A 21,938-nucleotide genomic window follows, 5' to 3' on the forward strand; every position below is an offset into this window, starting at 1 on the left:
TCTCCTACCAGTTCAGCATGAGACCAAAGTCTGTGCTTTTTAACTGACGGAGTGCATTCTGAACCAAAAGGGAGACCCCTAGTGGCCAGATTTATAAGGCCATAAAAGTGACATAAGACTTTTTAGGGAGTACAAGGAGTAAATTACAAATCTTATTTATTATACCCGCTGTATCATATGCAAAAAAAATAATTTGAATTACATTGTCCATTTAAGTAAAGTGTATGCTGAATAAAGAACAATGCCATCGGCAAACAACAACATTTTGTTGTTTGTGGATGACATTCTTTATTTGACCAATACGGGAGAAAGGTTTTGAGAATGTGATAAATATGATAGAAGACTTTGGAGGGATATTGGGTCTACAGATTAACTGGGGAAGAGCAATTTTGCTTCCTTTAGATGAGCAAATTGTGCATCAGAAGATAAAAATTTTAGGAGACCAAGAATCCTTTCGGTATTTGGGAAATAAGAATTGCAAAGAATGTCAAAATTTATGTTGAACTGAATCTCAATCCCCTAATACATAAAATTAAAACTAAATGTAAAATTTGGTGTGGCCTTCCATCAGGAATGACGGATAGAATCAGTTTAATCAAAATGGTGATACTTCCATAATTACTATTTGTACTTTCACAATTACTCAAACAGTCCAATATGGCTAGGAGAGAGGATGTAATCCTTGCTGAGAGATAATTTTGGGGGGGGGGGGGGGGGGGGGAACTCAAACTAGAATATATGATAAGAGATGAAATGTATGGGGGATTAGCGATTCCCGATTTTTAGAGCATATTTTCTTGCATCACAGCTAGTTTTCTTGTAAGAAGGTGAGTTATTTAGAAAGGACAGTAGTCCCAAATGCTTAAGGTTGCATTAATATATAGGAAGTGTTGGTAATGGGCTGGGATAATATACCAGGTAAGAAAGATTTCACCTTATTGAGGTTGGCACGAAAAGTTTGGAAGAAAGATAAAAAAAAAAAAACGCATCAATTAGGCAAGCATTAAGATTCACACCGTTGTTTGAAAATAAAAGATATCAAGAAATAGAAAAATGTAAAGGTGAAACATTTGGGGTCAGATATGGTATAAGATTAGTGGCGCCAATGTTAATGACATTTCACAGATCATGCACAGAATATAATATACCAAGAAATCAGTATTATAAGTATGCACAAATAGTTAATGTGGTGAAAGCAAACCAAAAGAAAGAAATGTTTTATATACAAGATGCACCAATAATAAAAATACTAACAGGGGGAGAGTTGAAAAGGGAGGCAATTTCTAAAGTATATATGGAATTAAGGAAGAGAGAAATACAAAGGGGTTACACTATAGATGTAAAAGTTGGGAACATGATTTGGGCACAATGGGGGGGGAAGAATGGATAAATATATGGAGATTAGGTAAGCGAGTAATATTGAATAGGACACATAGAGTGACACCATTTTTTATTTATAATATAGATTATATTTTACACCTAAGAAACTGACCCGAATAGGTAAAGGGAAAATGTATAGTTTCCGAAATGCGGGGAAGAAGAAAGTAACTTTTTGCATATGTATTACAACTGCTCAAAAGTAGAGGATGCCTGGCACCAAATGTTAATGAGACAGAAGGGAGACTACAGTTGGAATTGTTTCACAGCCCAAAGACTTAGTTGCTAGGGGTAATTGAGGGGAGGGAGTGGGTAAAAAAAAAAAAAAAACTGTTGTTAGCTAATTATTATTTATAATGAGATTACTGATAGCTAGGAACTGGATGGTGTGGGACAACAGTGGGGACAGTAAATACCTTAATATGGTCAGAAGTGAAGCCCTAAAAAACGGGATAATGAAAAAGTTTAATGCAATCAGGGATGACTGGATTAAACAAATGCCAACCACGGAAGGAGGTGGTTTGATTGAAGTACTAAGATTGAAAGTTGTGGTTTTTTGGATTATTTTTTTCCACCACAGTCTTGTGGGTGGAGACATAGAGAAATCATTTTAGGGATTTGGTGTTTCTGATTGATTTTTGTGAGCCCTGAAGGCCCATATTCTCTCTGGCATTTTAGTTATTAATTGTAGGGAAGGAGAGGAGGTGAGAAAGAGGATAAAATAAAGAGATTGTAGTGGCAAGCTTTTTTCTTCTCTCCTTATTTTCTTTGCTCTTTAGGTTATATGAATGTGATTGTGTTTAAGGATAGAATGAAATATGGAATGTGTGATAAAGTTTTGAGACTAAGTCTCTGAGAGAGGAAAATATCTACTTGAGTAGCCAAACAACCTAATTCTGATAAAGGAAAGAAGAAGTGAAGTTGAAGGATATAAAGGAAGGGTAAAGGATATAAGAAATTAAAAGAAAAAGGAAAAAAGAAAAAAATGTCCAAAGACTGAGAAAAGCAACCTTATTTTCCTTGCACCCAGGGAATTCTCATCTGAACTCTCATCTGAAGGATGAGATGGGATAGTCACATAGAGACTGGGCCTTAAAAGGTTCAGTCTAGATCTGGCAAGATGGGGAATGTAGGGTATATGGCAGCAGTAAAAATTATCCAAATATAAAAAGTAAAGAAGGAGGAACGAGAGGAAAAGTAAAGGGGCGAGAGATAGAGAGGGGGATGATGTGAGGGGGAGGAAGGAGAGAGAAATATATGAATGGTTGGATATAGGTTGGTTTTTTTTTTTCCTCCACAAAAAATCAAGAAATGATTGTGATAGATTCTTAGAGAAAATTGATAGTTCAAAGATTAGTCAAGAAGTACCTCCTGGAATGAGGGAGGAAGTGAAGCTGAGAGAGGATGTGGGCTTAACCCCTTCATGACCCAGCTAGTTTTGGCCTTCATGACCCAGTCCTTTTTTTTCAAATCTGACATGTGTCTCTTTAAGTGGTAATAACTTTTACCTGGCAAAGTGATTCAGAGATCATTTTTTCGAGACATATTGTACTTTATATTAGCGGTAAATTGTTGATGATACAAATATTGTGCAAAATTGGAAAACTTTTCTTTTCTCTATGTTTTAAACTCTTTACTTATAAAAGAAATAGTCATAACAAATAAATTTAGTTATTAATTCACATCCACAACATGTCTACTTTATGTTGGCATCATTTATAAAACATTCTTTGACTTTTTTATGACATTAGTTTTCCACCAGAGTACCCCTTTAAGGCTGAACTAAAACTACTATAAAAGTAGGAAAAATTGTAAACTAGATATTGTGATATAATTATAGATGATGGTAAGAAATTGAAATGGGTGGGAGAGGGGGGTTGTGGGAGCAGGAAATATAATGTTATCAAAGTTGTCACTGTATTATTTTCCTTTGTATAAGAAAAGTGAAATAAATAAATAAATAAATAAAAAAGTAAAGTGCATGTTATGCTTTTTAATGTATGTTTTACATTAACAATTGACAATTGTACAATTTATATTTTACAATAACATTTCTTTTTTATCCAAAGAATGGCTTTTTTCAGAGAGCAAAAAAAACTTCAGATACACAGCTTTTTCCAGTAAATGGACATTTTTTAAAAACAACAGAACATACTTGATAAATATTAGACTTGATGTTATATAAGGATAAGAAGGTTTGAAGCCATTTTGTATTTTTCTTTAGAAAGCAGTCTGGGAATTCTATAGTTAAATTAAACTTGCTTGAAAAAAATCAATAGCACTAGAAACACATAGCAGTAGAACTTCTCTGCAGGCTTCGAGGCAAAACAGTTCATTAGATCATGTATTAACACTTATATTTCCAAACCGCAAAACACCAGTGTGTTCAGTGATGTTTGAGGGCGGGGCAACGCTCCAACAAGCCTGTGACACGCGGCCCCACTGCCCAGTGCAAAATACACAGCGTATTTCTCAATGTGCAGCAGATTGTAGCCTAAAATGGTATTGAACTGCTTATGCAGAATGCTGTACAGCTGCATTATATATGTTTTCAAAGTGAGCTCAGGAATAGAGCTTGCTTCATATAATGTTTTTGAGAACATAAAAGCAACCACTTAAAAGAGAACTCTAGCCAAATGAAATTACCTTTATATAGTTGCACATGTTAAAGTTATATAACTTTGCAATGTACTCTTTGCACTGCATTGTATCTTTGCTGAGCACATACCTTGTTTCTCTTAACTTTCTTTCATGCAGGACATTAAATAGTTGTTATCACACATGATGAATCGGGCACCAGTTACCTGGCCATTTTGGGTCCGACACATCGCTCTGCAATGTCGTACTCCATTCTCTTCAGCTCAGAGAGCCTACAGAACTTTAGTGTGTGATTGCACCTGATTGGCTAAGGCACAGACACCTTCCGCATCTATTTCCACTGCTTCTCTAACCATGTTACCTGCTCGGCTGTGACCAACAAGTCAGTTAGTGCCCTACGTCATTAACTGCCTATCCCTTCCACTGCCATCTATCTATTTGTTTATCAGTCTAGTTTTAATATATAGCTATTAGAAAAAAAGCAAATGCTTCATAATGACCATTGCTCTTTAAATAATACTTTCTTTAGTGCAAGAATACGAAACCCATTATAAGCTGAGGTGATTATGTTCAATGCTTATGTAAGCAAGATTTATAAATGTTTAATAAATGAAGTATAATAGCATTTAAGAATTGACCAATTTGTTATCCTAAATTAAGATTGAGCTTTTTTACTGCCAAGCACTGATTTAATTTTTTCCTTCTTTTACTTCAGATGTATATCCAGACCACTACGCTAACAGTGTCCATGAGTTTAAGTGCATCCGTGTCTCTAGGAATGCTTTACATGCCCAAGGTTTACATCATCATTTTCCACCCGGAGCAAAATGTTCAAAAACGAAAGAGGAGCTTCAAGGCTGTTGTGACAGCTGCCACCATGCAGAGTAAGCTGATCCAAAAAGGGAATGACAGACCCAATGGTGAAGTCAAGACAGAACTCTGTGAAAGTCTTGAAACAAACAGTAAGTATCTGTAAGACTTTTCTGTTCTAATTGCAACTCAGAGTTAATGCTTACATCTGTTACATGGGCACTCCCATTTGCAAAAAAAAAAATATTGTAATATATAAAAATAATATGTATATTTGTGATGCACATTGGTTAAAAATGTGCATAATTTGGGGGTAAAAAATACAGAAACACAGCTAATCCCTGTGTTTCCTTGCTGGGACAAAATACAGGAAGTGAGGGCAGGACAAGCAGGGCTCTGTTCACTGAGGACAAGCAGGGCTCTGTGCACTGAGGACAAGCAGGACTCTGTGCACTGAGGACAAGCAGGGTTCTGTGCACTGAGGACAAGCAGGGCTCTGTACACTGAGGACAAGCAGGGCTCTGTACACTGAGGACAAGCAGGGCTCTGTGCACTGAGGACAGGCAGGGCTCTGTGCACTGAGGACAAGCAGGGCTCTGTACACTGAGGACAAGCAGGGCTCTGTACACTGAGGACAAGCGGGGCTCTGTGCACTGAGGACAAGCAGGGCTCTGTACACTGAGGACAAGCAGGGCTCTGTGCACTGAGGACAGGCAGGGCTCTGTGCACTGAGGACAAGCAGGGCTATGTACACTGGGAACAACCAGGGTTCTGTGCAGTGAAGCTCTGTGACACAATCTTGGCTCACACAGCAGGATGATTGACAAGACAAGAGCCTGCACAGAGCCCTGCTTGTCCCGCTCTCATTTTCTGTGTTTTGTTTAACCATTGTATATTGCAAACATACACAGAATGTTATTATCTACATCATATAAAAAGTTTATTTTTCATTTTTACAAATGACAGGTACACTGAGTTACCGTATACAGGAATAGAAGAACAGGGCTAATTTCTCAGAGCTGTATGTGGTATTACAAATTGGCTCCTTAATACAACTTTGCTCCATTCAATACTGAAACTTAGATTCAATACTACACACAACCTAAAGACAGGTTCGTTTTTTTTTTTTTTCTTTCTTTTTGTTTTGCTTTTTTCAAATTTTTTATCTGCTCTGTTTTTGTAATCCCAGCTAACCCCATAAAAGGGGGGTACTCCGGTGGAAAAGAATAGTTTTCAAATCAACTGGTGCCAGAAAGTAAAACAGATTTGTAAATTACTTCTATTAAAAAAATCTTAATCCTTCCAGAATTTGTTAGCTTCTGTATGCTACAGAGGAAGTTGAGTAGTTCTTTTCTGTCTGACCACAGTGCTCTCTGCTTACACCTCTGTCCATGTCAGGAACTGCCTAGAGCAGGAGAGGTTTGCTATGGGGATTTGTTCTTGCTCTGGACAGTTTCTGACATGGACAGAGGTGTAAGCAGAGAGCACTGTGGTCAGACAGAAAATAAATCCAAAAAGAAAATAACTTCCTCTGTAGTATACAGCAGCTGATAAGTACTGGAAGGATTAAAGGGTACCTCTCATCAAATAAACTTTTGATATATTTTAGATTAATGAATGTTGAATAACTTTCCAATAACATGTTAATGAAAAATATGCTTCTTTCTGTTGTATTTTTCCCGATCAGTCCTGTCAGCAAGCATTTCTGGCTCATGCTGGAGTCCTAAACACTCAGAGCTAACAGGCTTTGAACAAAGCAGGCTGGCAGCTCTGAGTGTTCTCCTTTATGAACAAAGCAGACTGGCAGCTCGTAGCGTTTAGGACTCCAGCATGAGTCTGAAATGCTTGCTGCCAGGACTGGTAGGGAGACCCCTAGTGGTCATTTCTTTAAAGTGGAAAATTAAATAGAAAGAAGCATATTTTTTAATAACATGCAATTGTAAAGTTATTCTGCATACATTAATCTATAATATATCAAAAGTTTTTTTGATGAGAGGTACCCTTTAAGATTTTTAAATAGAAGTCATTTACAAACCTGTTAAACTTTTGGGAGCCAGTTGAAAAAAAAATCTTTTTCCACCGAAGTACCCCTTTAACCCCTTAACGACGCAGGACGTATATTTACGTCCTGCGCCGGCTCCCGCGATATGAAGCGGGATCGCGCCGCGATCCCGCATCATATCGCGTGGGTCCCGGCGCTAATCAACGGCCGGGACCCGCGGCTAATACCACACATCGCCGATCGCGGCGATGTGCGGTATTAACCCTTTAGAAGCGGCGGTCAAAGCTGACCGCCGCTTCTAGAGTGAAACTGAAAGTATCCCGGCTGCTCAGTCGGGCTGTTCGGGACCGCCGCGGTGAAATCGCGGCGTCCCGAACAGCTGATCGGACACCGGGAGGGCTCTTACCTGCCTCCTCGGTGTCCGATCGACGAATGACTGCTCCGTGCCTGAGATCCAGGCAGGAGCAGTCAAGCGTCGATAATGCTGATCACAGGCGTGTTAATACACGCCTGTGATCAGGATGAGAGATCAGTGTGTGCAGTGTTATAGGTCCCTATGGGACCTATAACACTGCAAAAAAAAAGTAAAAAAAAAGTGTTAATAAAGGTCATTTAACCCCTTCCCTAATAAAAGTTTGAATCACCCCCCTTTTCCCATAAGAAAAATAAAACAGTGTAAAAAAAAAAAAAAAAAAACATATGTGGTATCGCCGCTTGCGTAAATGTCCGAACTATAAAAATATATCATTAATTAAGCCGTACGGTCAATGGCGTACGCGCAAAAAAATTCCAAAGTCCAAAAAAGCGTATTTTGGTAACTTTTTATAACATTAAAAAATGAATAAAAAGTGATCAAAAAGTCAGATCAAAACAAAAATCATACCAATAAAAACTTCAGATCACGGCGCAAAAAATGAGTCCTCATACCGCCCCGTATGTGGAAAAATAAAAAAGTTATAGGGGTCAGAAGATGACATTTTTAAACGTATAAATTTTCCTGCATGTAGTTATGATTTTTTCCAGAAGTGCGACAAAATCAAACCTATATAAGTAGGGTATCATTTTAACCGTATGGACCTACAGAATAATGATAAGGTGTAATTTTTACCGAAATATGCACTGCGTAGAAACGGAAGCCCCCAAAAGTTACAAAATGGCGGGTTTTTTTTTCGATTTTGTTGCACAATGATTTTTTTTTCCGTTTCGCCGTGCATTTTTGGGTAAAATGACTAATGTCACTGCAAAGTAGAATTGGCGACGCAAAAAATAAGCCATAATATGGATTTTTAGGTGGAAAATTGAAAGGGTTATGATTTTTTAAAGGTAAGGAGGAAAAAACGAAAGTGCAAAAACGGAAAAACCCTGAGTCCTTAAGGGGTTAAGGCCTATATTTTTGCTTTTAGTATGCAGGAATGTATATGTTTATGCTTATTTTTGTTTAAATTATTTTATTTGAAAAATGGGGAAAGGGAGGCGATTCAAATTTCTATTAGGGGAAGGGCTTATTCACATTTATTAACAATTTATTTTGACATTTCATTCACTACTTTTAATGACATGTAATGTTTTAATTTCATACACTGAACAATTCCTCAGTATTATTGGTGCCCCATTGCTACAAGCTGCTGAGGCTGCCTGCAGTGAAGTAGCACTGATCAAATAGCACAGACATAGGTAAGAGAACTGTGCCCGTCCTGCTGATTGGGACCCGATGATTTTGTCATTGTGGTTTAAAGGGGTACTCCAGTGGAAAACTTTTTTTTTTTTTTTAAATCAACTGGTGTCAGAAAGTTAAACAGATTTGTAAATGACTTCTAATAAAAAATCTTAATCCTTCCAGCACTTCTTAGCTGCTGAGGAAATTATTTTCTTTTTGGAACACAGAGCTCTCTTCTGATATCACAGTGCTCTCTGCTGACATCTCAGTCCATTTTAGGAACTCACCAGAGCAGTATATTTTGACTATGGGGATTTTCTCTTACTCTGGACAGTTCTTAAAATGGACAGAGATGTCAGCAGAGAGCACTGTGCTCGTGATGTCAGCAGAGAGCTCTGTGTTCCAAATTTTTTTTTCCTCTGTAGTATTCAGCAGCTAAGAAGTACTTGAAGTATTAATATTTTTTAATAGAAGTAATTTACAAATCTGTTAAACTTTCTGCCACCAGTTGATTTAAAAAAAAAACGGCGTACCCCTTTAAATCAGCTCCCTAAGCTAACGGGCAACAAAAATTTTTCCCCTGTTTTAGGTGTCTAAAGGGTTATTGCCGGGCATCAGCCTGATCTGCGATGCCCATCATTAGCAGGATTCTAAAAGACTTTATGCCACTGTCCTAATAATGTCCATTATATCTGTACAATGTCTAGGCTGCACTCACCAATTGGATGTGTCTCTGGGAAAATGAATTGGCTTACCTCCCCAGCTTTCCATACTGATGAGAGATGAGCGAATTTTTGAAAAATTCGATTCGGCAGGTTCGATAAATTTTTCCCAAAAATTTGGTTCGGTCCAAATTTATTTGTGGTGAATCGCTATTAAAAATGGCTATTTTTGGCCTGCAAAGAGGCTCAATAGGGGTGTAGAACACTTTTCCTTGTCCAAACACGCATAGGGAGTGTGCTGTGTTAGGCTGCATTCACACTTCATTTTTACATTACGGGTGCCGGATCCGGCTGGGGGAGGGGCAAACCGGGCTCTCCCGTACCCCAGCCAGACCAGCACTGAAATCCATTTACTTTAATGAGCCGACCGGAGTCAAACGGTGACTCCGGTTTGCTCATTTTTGACCTGTATGCGGTTTCCTGACTGGACCTAAAACCGTAGTATACTACGGTTTTAGGTCCAGTCACAAAACCGGATACGGGTCAAAAATTAGCCAACCGGAGTCACCTTTTGACTCCGGTCGGCTCATTAGAGTAAATGGATTTAAGCGCTGGTCCCCCTGGGGTACGGGAGAGCCCGATTTGCCCCTCCCCCAGCCGGATCCGGCACCCGTAATGTAAAAACAAAGTGGGAATGCAGCCTTAGTGAAATAATACTGTTATTTAGTATGACATGCAGATTACAGACATCGCTATTAGAATCACTGCCGAGGAGCGTCTGGGTGTGGAAGATTTTTTGTATAATTTTCATTTAATTAAATTTGAATTTATATCCATTTTTTGATTACCCATTCTGGTGAGCATCTAGTTGATGGTCCGCTGCGATGCGATATACCACCTGTTCCAGCCCCTGCCTCTCAGGGCACCCCCATAGTTTGAGTGTTTACCTGAAAAGGGAGGGACTGCAGTAAAGGTAGAAGTGGCTGCAGTGAAAAAGTTCATACTTGTATCTGAAAATCGAGCTGGTGGTCCTCCGCCAGGCGAGATACCAGTTGTTCCAGCCCCTGCCTCTCAGCGCCCCCCCTGACTGTGAAAGTGCAAATGTTTAATTTAATCAGTTATGGTTTATTGTTATCGCTCTATCGATTTTTTGATGATTTTTTGTGTTGATACAAAGTAATAAATCCAACAAGGAGTCATATGTCACATGGCAGCACAATGACAGAGCCTAGAGGTGGCAGCAAGATGAAGAGACCATAATCTGGAAGAATGACAAAGCCAGGAATTGGTGGCAGCATGAGGAGACCATAGGGCCTCACAATCCCTAAGATTAAAAGATGAATTTTTCAAATTTAAATTGAAAATTTATGGTAGCTAGTGCTACCATAAAAATGTTTAGGTAATGTCCCAGCAGCATGAGGAGACCATATTGCCTCAAAATCCCTAAAATTAAAATATTAATTTTCAAATTTTAATTGAAGATTTATGGTAGCTAGTGCTACCATAAAAATGTTTAAGTAATGTCCCAGCAGCATGAGGAGACCATATTGCCTCAAAATTCCTAAGATTAAAAGATTAATTTTAAAATTCAAATTGAAGATTTATGGTAGCTAGTGCTGCCATAAAAATGTTTAGGTACCGTATATACTCGAGTAGAAGCCAAGTTTTTCAGCATGATTTTTCGTGCTGAAAACGCCCCCATCGGCTTAAACAAAAAATGCTTATGGCTAAGCTGTGAAGGGATGGGCCAGGCCATGCATCTTCGGCCATCTATGCTGCAGGGACCGTCCGGTGGGCAGGGTTAGTCGTTCTGGGCTGTCCATCACCGGGAGGCCCTCTTCTCTGCCCCGGGCCAGCCCCGGGCCAGCCCCGAACTAGTGACACTGCATTGACGTCACCTCGCAGGGACGTTCATGAGCAGGGACGTCACGGACGTCTGCTGCGCACGAAGATCTCTGCGCATCGTCGTCAACGCAATGTCACTAGTCCGTGGCCAGCCCGGAGCAGAGAAGAGGGCCTCCTGGTGAAGATGACAGCCCGGAACGACTAACCCTCCCCACCTGATGGTCCCTGCAGCATAGATGGTCGACGATGGCCGGCCGGGACCAGCTCACCCTTCCTTCTCACCGAGAAAGCAACAACTGGGGAGGTAAATAGAAAACAAAAGGGGGGTCTGGATGATGATGAAGGGATTGACAGTTGGTGATGATGAAGAGGAGGGTGATGACGAGGGGGATGATGACGAGGGGGATGGTGACGAGGGGGATGATGATGAGGGGGATAATGACAGGGTGATGATGACGAGGTGATAATGATGGGGGTGATGATGATGGGGGTCTGGATGAGGACAGGGGGGGTGATGGCATGGGGGGATGGTGTATTTCCCATCTTAGGCTTATAGTCGAGTCAATAACTTTTCCTAGGTTTCTGGGGTGAAATTAGGGGCCTCGACTTAAATTCGGAACGGCTAATACTCAAGTATATATGGTAATGTCCCAGCAGCATGAGGAGATGCATTTTCAAATTTAAATTGAAGATTTATGGTAGCTAGTGCTGCCATAAAAATGTTTATGTAATGTCCCAGCAGCATGACGAGACCATATAGTGTCCGAATGGCACAGCCTGGAGCTGGCAACAGCATGAATAGACACTAGGGCCTCACAATCCCTATTATAAAAAGATGAATTTTCAAATTTAAATTGAAAATTTATGGTGAACTGACACCCCAGGACCCCATTTGATTAACCCGATCAGCAAACGGGTGTGCAGGGGAAGTGGGTGTGTGGTGGGTGCTAGGCAGGATCTGCGGGTTCGGTGGGTGAGCGGCAGGATCGACGGGAGCGGCGGGTGTCCGGAGGTCCAGCGTCCACGATGACTGGGGTAAGTGCCTTCCCCCTTACAAGTTGCAAACCACAACTCCCAGCATGTCCAGACAGTCTGGGCATGTTGGAAGTTGTAGTTTTGCAACATCTGGAGGACCACAGTTTGGAGACCACTGTGTAGTGGTCTCCAAACTGTGGTCCTCCAGATGTAGCAAAACCACAACTCCCAGCATGCCCAGACAGCCAATGCCTGTCTGGGCATGCTGGGAGTTGTCGTTTTACAAGATCTGGAGGACCACAGTTTAGAAACCACTACACAGTGGTCTCCAAACTGTAGTCCTCCAGATGTTGCAAAACTACAACTCGCAGCATGCCTGGCTGCCAACGGCTGTCTGGGCATGCTGGGAGTTGCAGTTGTGTGCCTCCAGCTATTTCAAAACCACAACTCCCAGCATGCCCAGACAACCATTAGCTGTCTGGGCATGCTGGGATTTGTAGTTTTGCAAGATCTGGAGGACCACGGTTTGGAAATCACTGTGAAGCGATCTCTAAACTGTGGCCCTCCAGGTCTTGCAAAACTACCGGCATGCCCGGCAACATGCGTCTGTCAGTACATGCTGGGAGTTGTAGTTTTGCAACAGCTGGAGGCACACTGGTGGGTAAACACTGAGTTAGCCTGTTACCTAATTCAGTGTTTTCCCACCAGTGTGCTTCCAGCTGTAGCAAAACTATAACTCCCAGCATGCGCAGTCTGTTTAGAGTTGTAGTTTTGCAATAACTGGAGGTTTGCGCCTGTAAACACCCCCTCCCCCCCCCCCTACAATGTGAATGTACAGGGTACATTCACACAGGCGGGGCTTTACAGTGAGCTTCCCAATGCAAGTTTGAGCTGCGGCAAATTTTCCACCGCAACTCAAACTCCCAGTGGGAAACTCACTGTAAACCCCCTCCCGTGTCAATGTACCCTAAAAACACTAACTACACTATACTACACTATCACAAAATAAAGAGTAAAACACTACATATACACTCATACCCCTCCCCACTAAAAATGCGCTTCCAAAACAGAGCCTCCAGCTGTTTTTCGGACGGTCATTGACTGTCCAGACATGCTGGGAGTTTTGCAACAACTGCAGGCATCTTGTTTGGGAAACACAGGCGTAGGGTATTCTTTGGCTGCGAAGGCAAGAGTAATGCTTGCATCTGTGTCCGCCCCTATGCAAATACCTAATTTAGGCCTCAAATGCGCATGGTGCTCTCTCACTTCGGAGACCTGTCGTATTTTACGGCAATAGTTTAGGGCCACATATGAGGTATTTCCGTACTCAGGAGAAATTGTGTTACAAATTTTGTGGGGCTTTTCCTCCTTTTACCCCTTATGAAAATGAAAAATTGGGGTCTACACCAGCATGTTAGTGTAAAAAGAAATACATTTTTCACACTAACATGCTGGTATTGCCCCCATTCTTTTCATTTTTACAAGAGAAAAAAGGAAAACAAGACCCCGAGTACGGAAATACCCCATATGTGGACGTAAAATGCTCTGCGGGTGCACAACATGGCTCAGGAGTGAGAGCGCCATGTACATTTGAGGCCTAAATTGGTGATTTGCACAGGGGTGACTGATTTTACAGTGGTTTTAACATAAACACACAAAAACACCCAAGTAACCCCATTTTTGAAACTACACCCCTCTCGGAATGTAACAAGGGGTATAATGAGCAATAACCCCTTAAAGACCCAGTCAATTTTCACTGTAGGACATGGACATTTTTTGCACATCTGACCACTGTCACTTTAAAAGTTAATAACTCTGGGATGCTTTTACCTTTCATTCTGATGCCAAGATAGTTTTTTCATGACACATTCAACTTTATGTTAGTGGTAAAATTTTGTCGATACTTGCATAATTTCTTGCAAATTTTGAATTTTTTTTTTTTACTTTGAAGCTCTCTGCTTATAAGAAAAATGAATATTCCAAATAAATTATATATTGATTCACATATACAATATGTCTACTTTATGTTTCCATCATAAACTTGACATGTTTTTACTTTTGGAAGACATCAGAGGGCTTCAAAGTATAACAGCAATTTTCCAATTTTTCAAAATCTGAATTTTTCAGGGACCAGTTTTGAAGTGGATTTGAAGGGCTTTCATATTAGAAATAACCCACAAATGACCCCATTATAAAAACTGCACCCCTCAAAGTATTCAAAATGACATTCAAAAGGTTTGTAAACCCTTTTGGTGTTTTACAGGAATAGCAGCAAATTGAAGGAGAAAATTCAAAATCTTCATTTTTTACACTGGCATGTTCTTGTAGACCCAGTTATTGAATTTTTACAAGGGGTAAAAGGAGAGAAATCTTCCTAAAATGTGTAACCCAATTTCTCTCGAGTAACAAAATACCTCATATGTGCATGTCAAGTGTTCGACGGGCGCAGTAGAGGGCTCTAAAGGGAAGGAGCGACAGTGGTATTTTGGAGAGTGAGTTTTTCTGAAATGGTTTTTGGGGGGCATTTCACATTTAGGAAGCCCCTATGGTGCCAGAACAGCAAAAAAAAAAACACATGGCATACTATTTTAACACCCCACAGGTGTTTGACGACTTTTTGTTAAAGTTGGATGTGTAAATGTTTTTTTCCACAAAAATTCTAGTTTTCCCTCAAATTTAAATTTTTTACAAGGCATAATAGGACAAAATGCCCCCCAAAATTTGTAACCCCATCTCTTCTGAGTATGGAAATACCCTATGTTAGGACGTAAAATGCTTTGCGGGCGAACTACAATGCTCAGAAGAGAAGGAGTCACATTTTGCTTTTGAAAAGAAAATTTTGCTGAAATGTTTTTTGGGGGGCATGTCCCATTTAGGAAGCCACTATGGTGGCAGGACAGCAAAAAAAAAAAAAAAAAACACATGGCATACTATTTTGGAAACTACACCCCTCAAGGCACGTAACAAGGGGTCCAGTGAACCTTAACACCCCACAGGTGTTTGACGACTTTTCGTTAAAGTTGGATGTGTAAATTATTTTTTTTTCACAAAAATGCTAGTTTTCCCTCAAATGTAAAATTTTAAAGGGGAAATAGGACAAAATGCCCCCCAAAATTTGTATCCCCATCTCTTCTGAGTATGGAAATACCCCATGTGTGGATGTCAAGTGCTCTGCTGGTGCACTACAATGCTCAGAAGAGAAGGAGTGCCATTGAGCTTTTGGGAAAAAAAATTGTTTGGAATGGAAGTCAGGGGACATGTGCGTTTACAAAGCCCCCCGTGGTGCCAGAACAGTGGACCCCCCCCCCACATGTGACTCTATTTTGCAAACTACACCCCTCACAGAATTTAATAAGGGGTGCAGTGAGTATGTACACCCCACTGGCGTTTGACAGATCTTTGGAACAGTGGGCTGTGCAAATGAAAAATTAAATGTTTCATTTTCACGGACCACTGTTCCAAAAATCTGTCAGACACCTGTGGGGCGTAAATGCTCACTGTACCCCTTATTACATTATGTGAGGGGTGTAGTTTCCAAAATGGGGTCACATATGGGGGGGTCCATTGTTCTGGCACCATGGGGGCTTTGTAAACACACGTGGCCTTCAATTCCGGACAAATTTTCTCTTCAAAAGCCCAATGGCGCTCCTCCTCTTCTGAGCATTGTAGTTCACCCGCAGAGCACTTTACATCCACATATGGGGTATGTTCTTACTTAGAAGAAATGGGGTTACAAATTTTGGGGGGCTTTTTTCCTATGTTCTCTTGTGAAAATAAAAAATTTAGGGTAACACCAGCATTTTAGTGAAAATTTTTTTATTTTCATTTTTCCATTGAAACGTTGAAGAATTTTCATTAAACACCTGTGGGGTGTTAATGCTCACTATACCCCTTGTTACAGGGTGTAGTTTCCAAAATGGGGATACACGTGGGTATTTATTTTTTTGCGTTTATGTTAGAACCGCTGTAAAATCAGCCACCCCTGTGCAAATCCCCAATTTAGGCCTCAAATGTACATGGTGCACTCTCACTCCTGAGCCTTGTTGTGCACCCACAGAGCATTTTACGCCCACATATGGGATATTTCCGTACTCAGGAGAAATTGCGTTACAAATTTTGGGTTTCTTTTTTTCCTTTTAATGCTTGTGAAAATAAAAAGTATGGGGCAACACCAGCATGTTAGTGTAATTTTTTTTTTTTTTTACACTAACAGGCTGGTGTAGCCCCCAACTTTTCCTTTTAATAAGGGGTAAAAGGAGAAAAAGCCCCCCAAAATTTGTAGTGCAATTTCTCCCGAGTACGGAAATACCCCATATGTGGCCCTAAACTGTTTCCTTGAAATATGACAAGGCTTCGAAGTGAGAGAGCTCCATGTGCATTTGAGGACTAAATTAGGGATCGCATAGGGGTGGGCATAGGGGTATTCTACGCCAGTGATTCCCAAACAGGGTGCCTCCAGCTGTTGTTACATTCCCAGCATGACTGGACAGTCAGTGGCTGTCCGGAAATGCTGGGAGTTGTTGTTTTGCAACAGCTGGAGGCTCCGTTTTGGAAACACTGCCATACAATACGTTTTTCCTTTTTATTGGGGGGGGGGGGCAGTGTAAGGGGGTGTATATGTAGTGTTTTACCCTTTATTATGTGTTAGTGTAGTGTAGTGTAGTGTTTTTATGGTACATTCGCACTGGCGTGTTACGGTGAGTTTCCCGCTAGGAGTTTGCGCTGCGGTGCAAAAATTTGCCGCAACCCAAACTTGAAACAGGAAACTTACTGTAAACCTGCCTGTGTGAATGTACCCTGTACGTTCATATGGGGGGGCAAACCTCCAGCTGTTTCAAAACTACAACTCCAGCATGTATTGACAGACCGTGCATGCTGGGAGTTTTACTTTTGCAACAGATGGAGGCACGCTGGTTTGAAAACCTTCAGTTAGGTTCTGTTACCTAACTCAGTATTTTCCAACCAGTGTGCCTCCAGCTGTTGCAAAACTACAACTCCCAGCATGCCGAGACAGCTATTTGGGCATGCTGGGATTTGCAGTTTTGCAACATCTGGAGGGCTACAATTTTAGAGTGCACAGCAAAGTGATCTCCAAACTGTGGTCCTCCAGCTGTTGCAAAACTACAAATCCCAGCATGCCCAGACAGCAAACAGCTGTTTGGGCATGCTAGGAGTTGTAGTTTCACAAGATCTGGAGGGCTACAGTTTAGAGACCACTGTATAGTGGTCTCAAACTCTAGCCCTCCAGTTGTTGCAAAACGACATAATCCAGCATGCCCAAACAGCTGTCTGGGCACGCTGGGAGTTGTAGTTTTGCAACATCTGGAGGGTTACAATTACAGACCACTGTATAGTGGTCTCAAACTGTACCCTCCAGATGTTGTTAGGCAACTCACCGTCTTCCGTACGATCCAGCCACACAACATCGCCGCCCGCTGATCTCCATCGCCCGCTGCCTCCGTCGCCCGCCCGGATGGGTAAGTGGATCTTCGGCATCGGTCCCCGTCATTTCCCCATCCTGCCCTGCCTATTGTGGGTGGGCAGGATGGGGAAAACGAAAGTTAACCCCCCCGCCCCCGATCTGCTATTGGTCGTCGCTTTTGGTGACCAATAGCAGGGATAGGAGGGTTGGCACCCCTGCCACCTCACTCCTATCCCTTCAGGGGGATCATAGTTGTCTTAGACAACCACGATCCCCCTTATATTCCGGGTCACCATAGACCCGTAATGACCCGGAATCGCACAAATCGCAAGGGTGAATTCATGGCATGGGGGGGGTGTGAAGACCCCCCTGGACGTTTGCACGGGATGCCTGCTGAATGATTTCAGCCGGTATTCCGGTCCGATCCCCACATGGTGCGTGGCGGGGGCCGGAATTCTCCATGACGTACACGTACGTCATGGGTCCTTAAGTACCAGGGTGTCATGACAAACGTGTACGTCAAGGGTCCTTAAGAGGTTAAAGTGGTACTCCAGTGGAAAACATTTTTTTAGGTCTTTATAAGTCAACTGGTGCCAGAAAGTTAAACAGATTTGTAAATTACTTCTATTAAAATATCTTTACCTTTCCTGTACTTTTTAGCAGCTGTATGCTACCGAGGAAATTCTGTTCTTTTTTTAATTTCTTTTTTGCCTTGTCCACAATGCTTTCTACTGACACCTGATGTCCATGCCAGGAACTGTCCAGAGCAGCATAGGTTTGCTATGGGGATTTTCTTTTGCTCTGGACAGTTCCTGATACGGACATCAGGTGTCAGCAGAGAGCACTGTGGACAAGACAAAAAAGAAATAAAAAAAGAACAGAATTTCTCTGTAGCATACAGCTGCTAAAAAGTACAGGAAGGGTAAAGATTTTTAATAGAAGTAATTTACAAATCTAGTTAACTTTCTGGCACCAGTTCATTAAAAAAAAAGTTTTCCACCGGAGTACCCCTTTAATACTCCACAGGTGTTTGACAAAAGTTGGACATGAAAATCAAAAATTAGATTTTTTTCACTAAAATGCTCATGTAACCCCAAAGTTTTCATTTTCACAAGGGGCAATAGTAAAAAAAAAAGCCCCCAAAATTTATAACCCCATTTCTTTTGAGTAAGGAAATACCCTATATGTGGATGTAAAGTACTCTGCGAGCGAACTACAGGGCTCAGAAGAGAATGAGCGCCATTGGGCTTTTGGAGAGAGAATTTGGCTGGAATTTAAGGCCATGTTTGTTTACAAAGCCCCCCATGGTGCCTGAACAGTGGACTCCCCCCACATGTGACCCCAATTTGAACGAAAAATGAACAAGGGGTGCAGTGAGTATTTACACCCCAGAGGTGTATGACAGAATTTTGGAACAGTGGTCCGTGAAAATGAAAAATTTTAATATTTATTTGCACAGCCCACTGTTCCAACGATCTGTCAAATGCCATTGAGGTGTAAATGCTCACTGCGCCCCTTAGTACACTCCTTGAGGGGTGTAGTTTTCAAAATGGGGTCACATGTGGGGGTCCACTGTTCTGTTACCATGGGGACTTTGTAAACACACATGGCCCCCGACTTCTATTCCAACCAAATTCTCTCTCCAAAAGCCCAAAGGCGCTCCTTCTCTTCTGAGCATTGTAGTGCTCCCATAGAGCAGTTTACATCCACACATGGGGTATTTGCATACTCAGAAGAAATGGGGTTACAAAATTTGGGAGGCATTTTCTCCTATTACCCCTTGTAAAAATTGTACATTTGGGGAAAAACAAGCATTTTAGTGGATTTTTTTTTCATTTACACCTCCCACTTTAACAAAAAGTCATCAAACACCAGTGGGGTGTTAAGACTCATTGTACCCCCTGTTACGTTCCTTGAGGGGTGTAGTTTCCAAAATAGTGTGCCATGTTTTTTTTTGGGTGGGCTGTTCTTGCACCATGGGGGCTTCCTAAATGCAACATACCCCCCAAAAGCCATTGTCGCTCCTTCCTTTCTGAGCCCTCTAGTGCACCCACTTTACATCCACTTATGAGGTATTTCCTTACTCAAGAGAAATTGGGTTACAAAATTTTGGTGGCTTTTTCTCCTTTTACCCCATGTAAAAAATACTAAAATGGGTCTACAAGAACATGTTAGTATAAGATTTGAAGATTTAGAATTTTCTCCTTCATGTTGCTGCTATTCCTGTGAAACACCTAAGGGATTAACAAACTTTCTGAATGTCATTTTGAATACTTTGAGGGGTGTAGTTTATATAATGGCGTCCATTTATGGTGTATTTCTCACAGAAAGTGTGTGTCAAATGTCTTCAAAAAGTAAAAAAAATGTAAACTTTATGATGCAAACATAAAGTAGACATATTGCGTATGCTAATCAATATCTAATTTATTTGGAAAGTCCATTTTCCTTACAAGCAGAGAGTTTAAAAGTTAAAACAAATGCTAAATTTTCTCATGAGGAGACCATATAGTGGCTGAATGACACAGCATGGAGGTGACGGCAGTATGAGAAGAACATATAGTGGCTGAATGACACAACCTGGAGTTGGCGGCAGCATGAGGAGAACATATGGTGGATGAATGACACAGCTTGGAGGTGGCGGCAGCATGAAGAAAACATATGGTGGCAGAATGAGACAGCCTGGAGGTGGCAGCAGCATCAGGAGTCCTGAAAGTGACCCAGTAACAGAGTGGTGCAGTGGGTGGCAGTACCACTAAACAACAAATGTGCCCATAAGGCACTATTTACTCTTGATCCCTACTCTATTAAAACATAACTTTTATTTTTATTAAATTATTATTACAAACAAGGGGGATATTAAAACTACACCAAATCCACTGGAATCTAATCCACGATCCTCTCCAAATCATTTTGTATACACTGTTCGATTGAACTAGTTATTGGAGAGGATATTCAACACTGTATTAATGCTAATTAGAGGCTTATTGTGCAAGTATTGGAGGCAGTTGCATCTGCAGTGTGCACTGCCTCTCAGACTTTTTTTTATATATCAGTGGATTTGGGTAATTAAAATCATACACCTGATAACATCCTACATGTTTCGCCACCAATATGTGGCTTTCTCAAGGTTGACAGCTAGCAGAATGTACGCTGCAGGTGTCAGCTCAGTCTTATATATCCTCTGAGTCTGACGTCATAGCCAATCCGATCATGCATGTCGCATAAAATACCTGTCAAACCAATGAAATCTCTCAACAAAGTAAACATAGCACATCTCAGGCTAGGTTCAGACTACGGAATTTCCGACAGAAATTAAGACGTAAAATTTCCGTCAGAAATTCCGCTTGCTAAAATGTCTAGTGTAGTGAATGGTTTTCCGTTCACAAATTCACACTTCGAAATTTGTGAAGTGGAAAATCCGCTTTCAAAATCCGCTTGGAAATTTCCGCCTGAAGAAAGGCGGTGCTCTTTCTTCAGGCGGAAATCCGCGCGGAACACATTGTAGTCTATGGTAGACTGCAGTGTCCGCGCGGTCCTAGCGCCGACTAATTCAGTCGGCGCAGGCGGAACTCGGAATCTCCGGGCGGAAATTTTCTGCCCGGAGATTCCGTAGTCTGAACCTAGCCTTACAGGTGCTGTGAGTGTTCTTACCCAATCAGATATAATCAGAGTCGTGCCTGAGACCAGACAGTCTCCACTCCCAGATCACACTCGGGGACGTGCGCCTGCTGCGAGGATTAATTGCGCCATGCACGCACATCCGTGGCCAATCACAGGCGAGTGAGGCGCAAGTCATCTGATCCACTTGATGTCAGGCAAAGTTGCGCATGTCACTGGACTTAGAATAAATCCTGTGTGTGGGTGTCTACTGCGCACGATCTGACAGTTAGAATGTTTTCAATAGGGATTATGTTATTTGTTCCATACAGGTGAGATTGGATAGAAATATTGTGCTGATGGTATGTATAGGAGCTTGAGACAAAATTTGTTCTGATAATAAAGTTACCTAATGGTTTCATTTATCATGATAATAAAGTTGATTAATGAGTTCATCACACCTAGAATTTTAGTGTAATAGGTACAGTGTATAAACTGGCTATTTTAATAGATTATATAATACAGTGGTCCCTCAACATACGATGGTAATCCGTTCCAAATGGACCATCATTTGTTGAAACCATCGTATGTTGAGGGATCCGTGCAATGTAAAGTATAGGACAGTGGTCTACAACCTGCGGACCTCCAGATATTGCAAAACTACAACACCCAGCATGCCCGGACAGCCAACGGCTGTCCGGGCATGCTGGGAGTTGTAGTTTTGCAACATCTGGAGGTCCACAGGTTGAAGACCACTGGTATAGGAAGTTGTACTCACCTGTCCCCGCTGCTCCGGACCGTCACCGCTCGTCACCGCTGCCCGGGATGTCGCCCTCCATCGCTGTTGCCGCGTCCCCGAGGTGTCCCCGACGCTCCTGCAAGGCCTCTGCTTCCCCGGCATCCTCGCTCTCCATCGCCGCCATCACGTCTCTACGCACGCCGCTCCTATTGGATGATGGGACGGCGTGCGCAGCAACGTGATGGCGACGATGG

General features: G+C 41.6%; 1 protein-coding gene across 2 annotated transcripts in view; it reads left to right on the forward strand.

The window, feature by feature from the left end:
* GRM8 (glutamate metabotropic receptor 8) overlaps positions 1 to 21,938 on the forward strand; it is a 1,218,499-nt gene that overhangs the window by 1,169,356 nt on the left and 27,205 nt on the right. For both annotated transcript variants that reach the window (XM_056573767.1, XM_056573766.1), the window contains exon 10: positions 4,691 to 4,937. In XM_056573767.1, the coding sequence (XP_056429742.1) occupies positions 4,691 to 4,937 (247 nt within the window). The remainder of the gene's footprint in view (positions 1 to 4,690; positions 4,938 to 21,938) is intronic.

Source organism: Hyla sarda, chromosome 4 (assembly GCF_029499605.1).
Source record: "Hyla sarda isolate aHylSar1 chromosome 4, aHylSar1.hap1, whole genome shotgun sequence".
NCBI classification, from domain to species: domain Eukaryota; kingdom Metazoa; phylum Chordata; class Amphibia; order Anura; family Hylidae; genus Hyla; species Hyla sarda.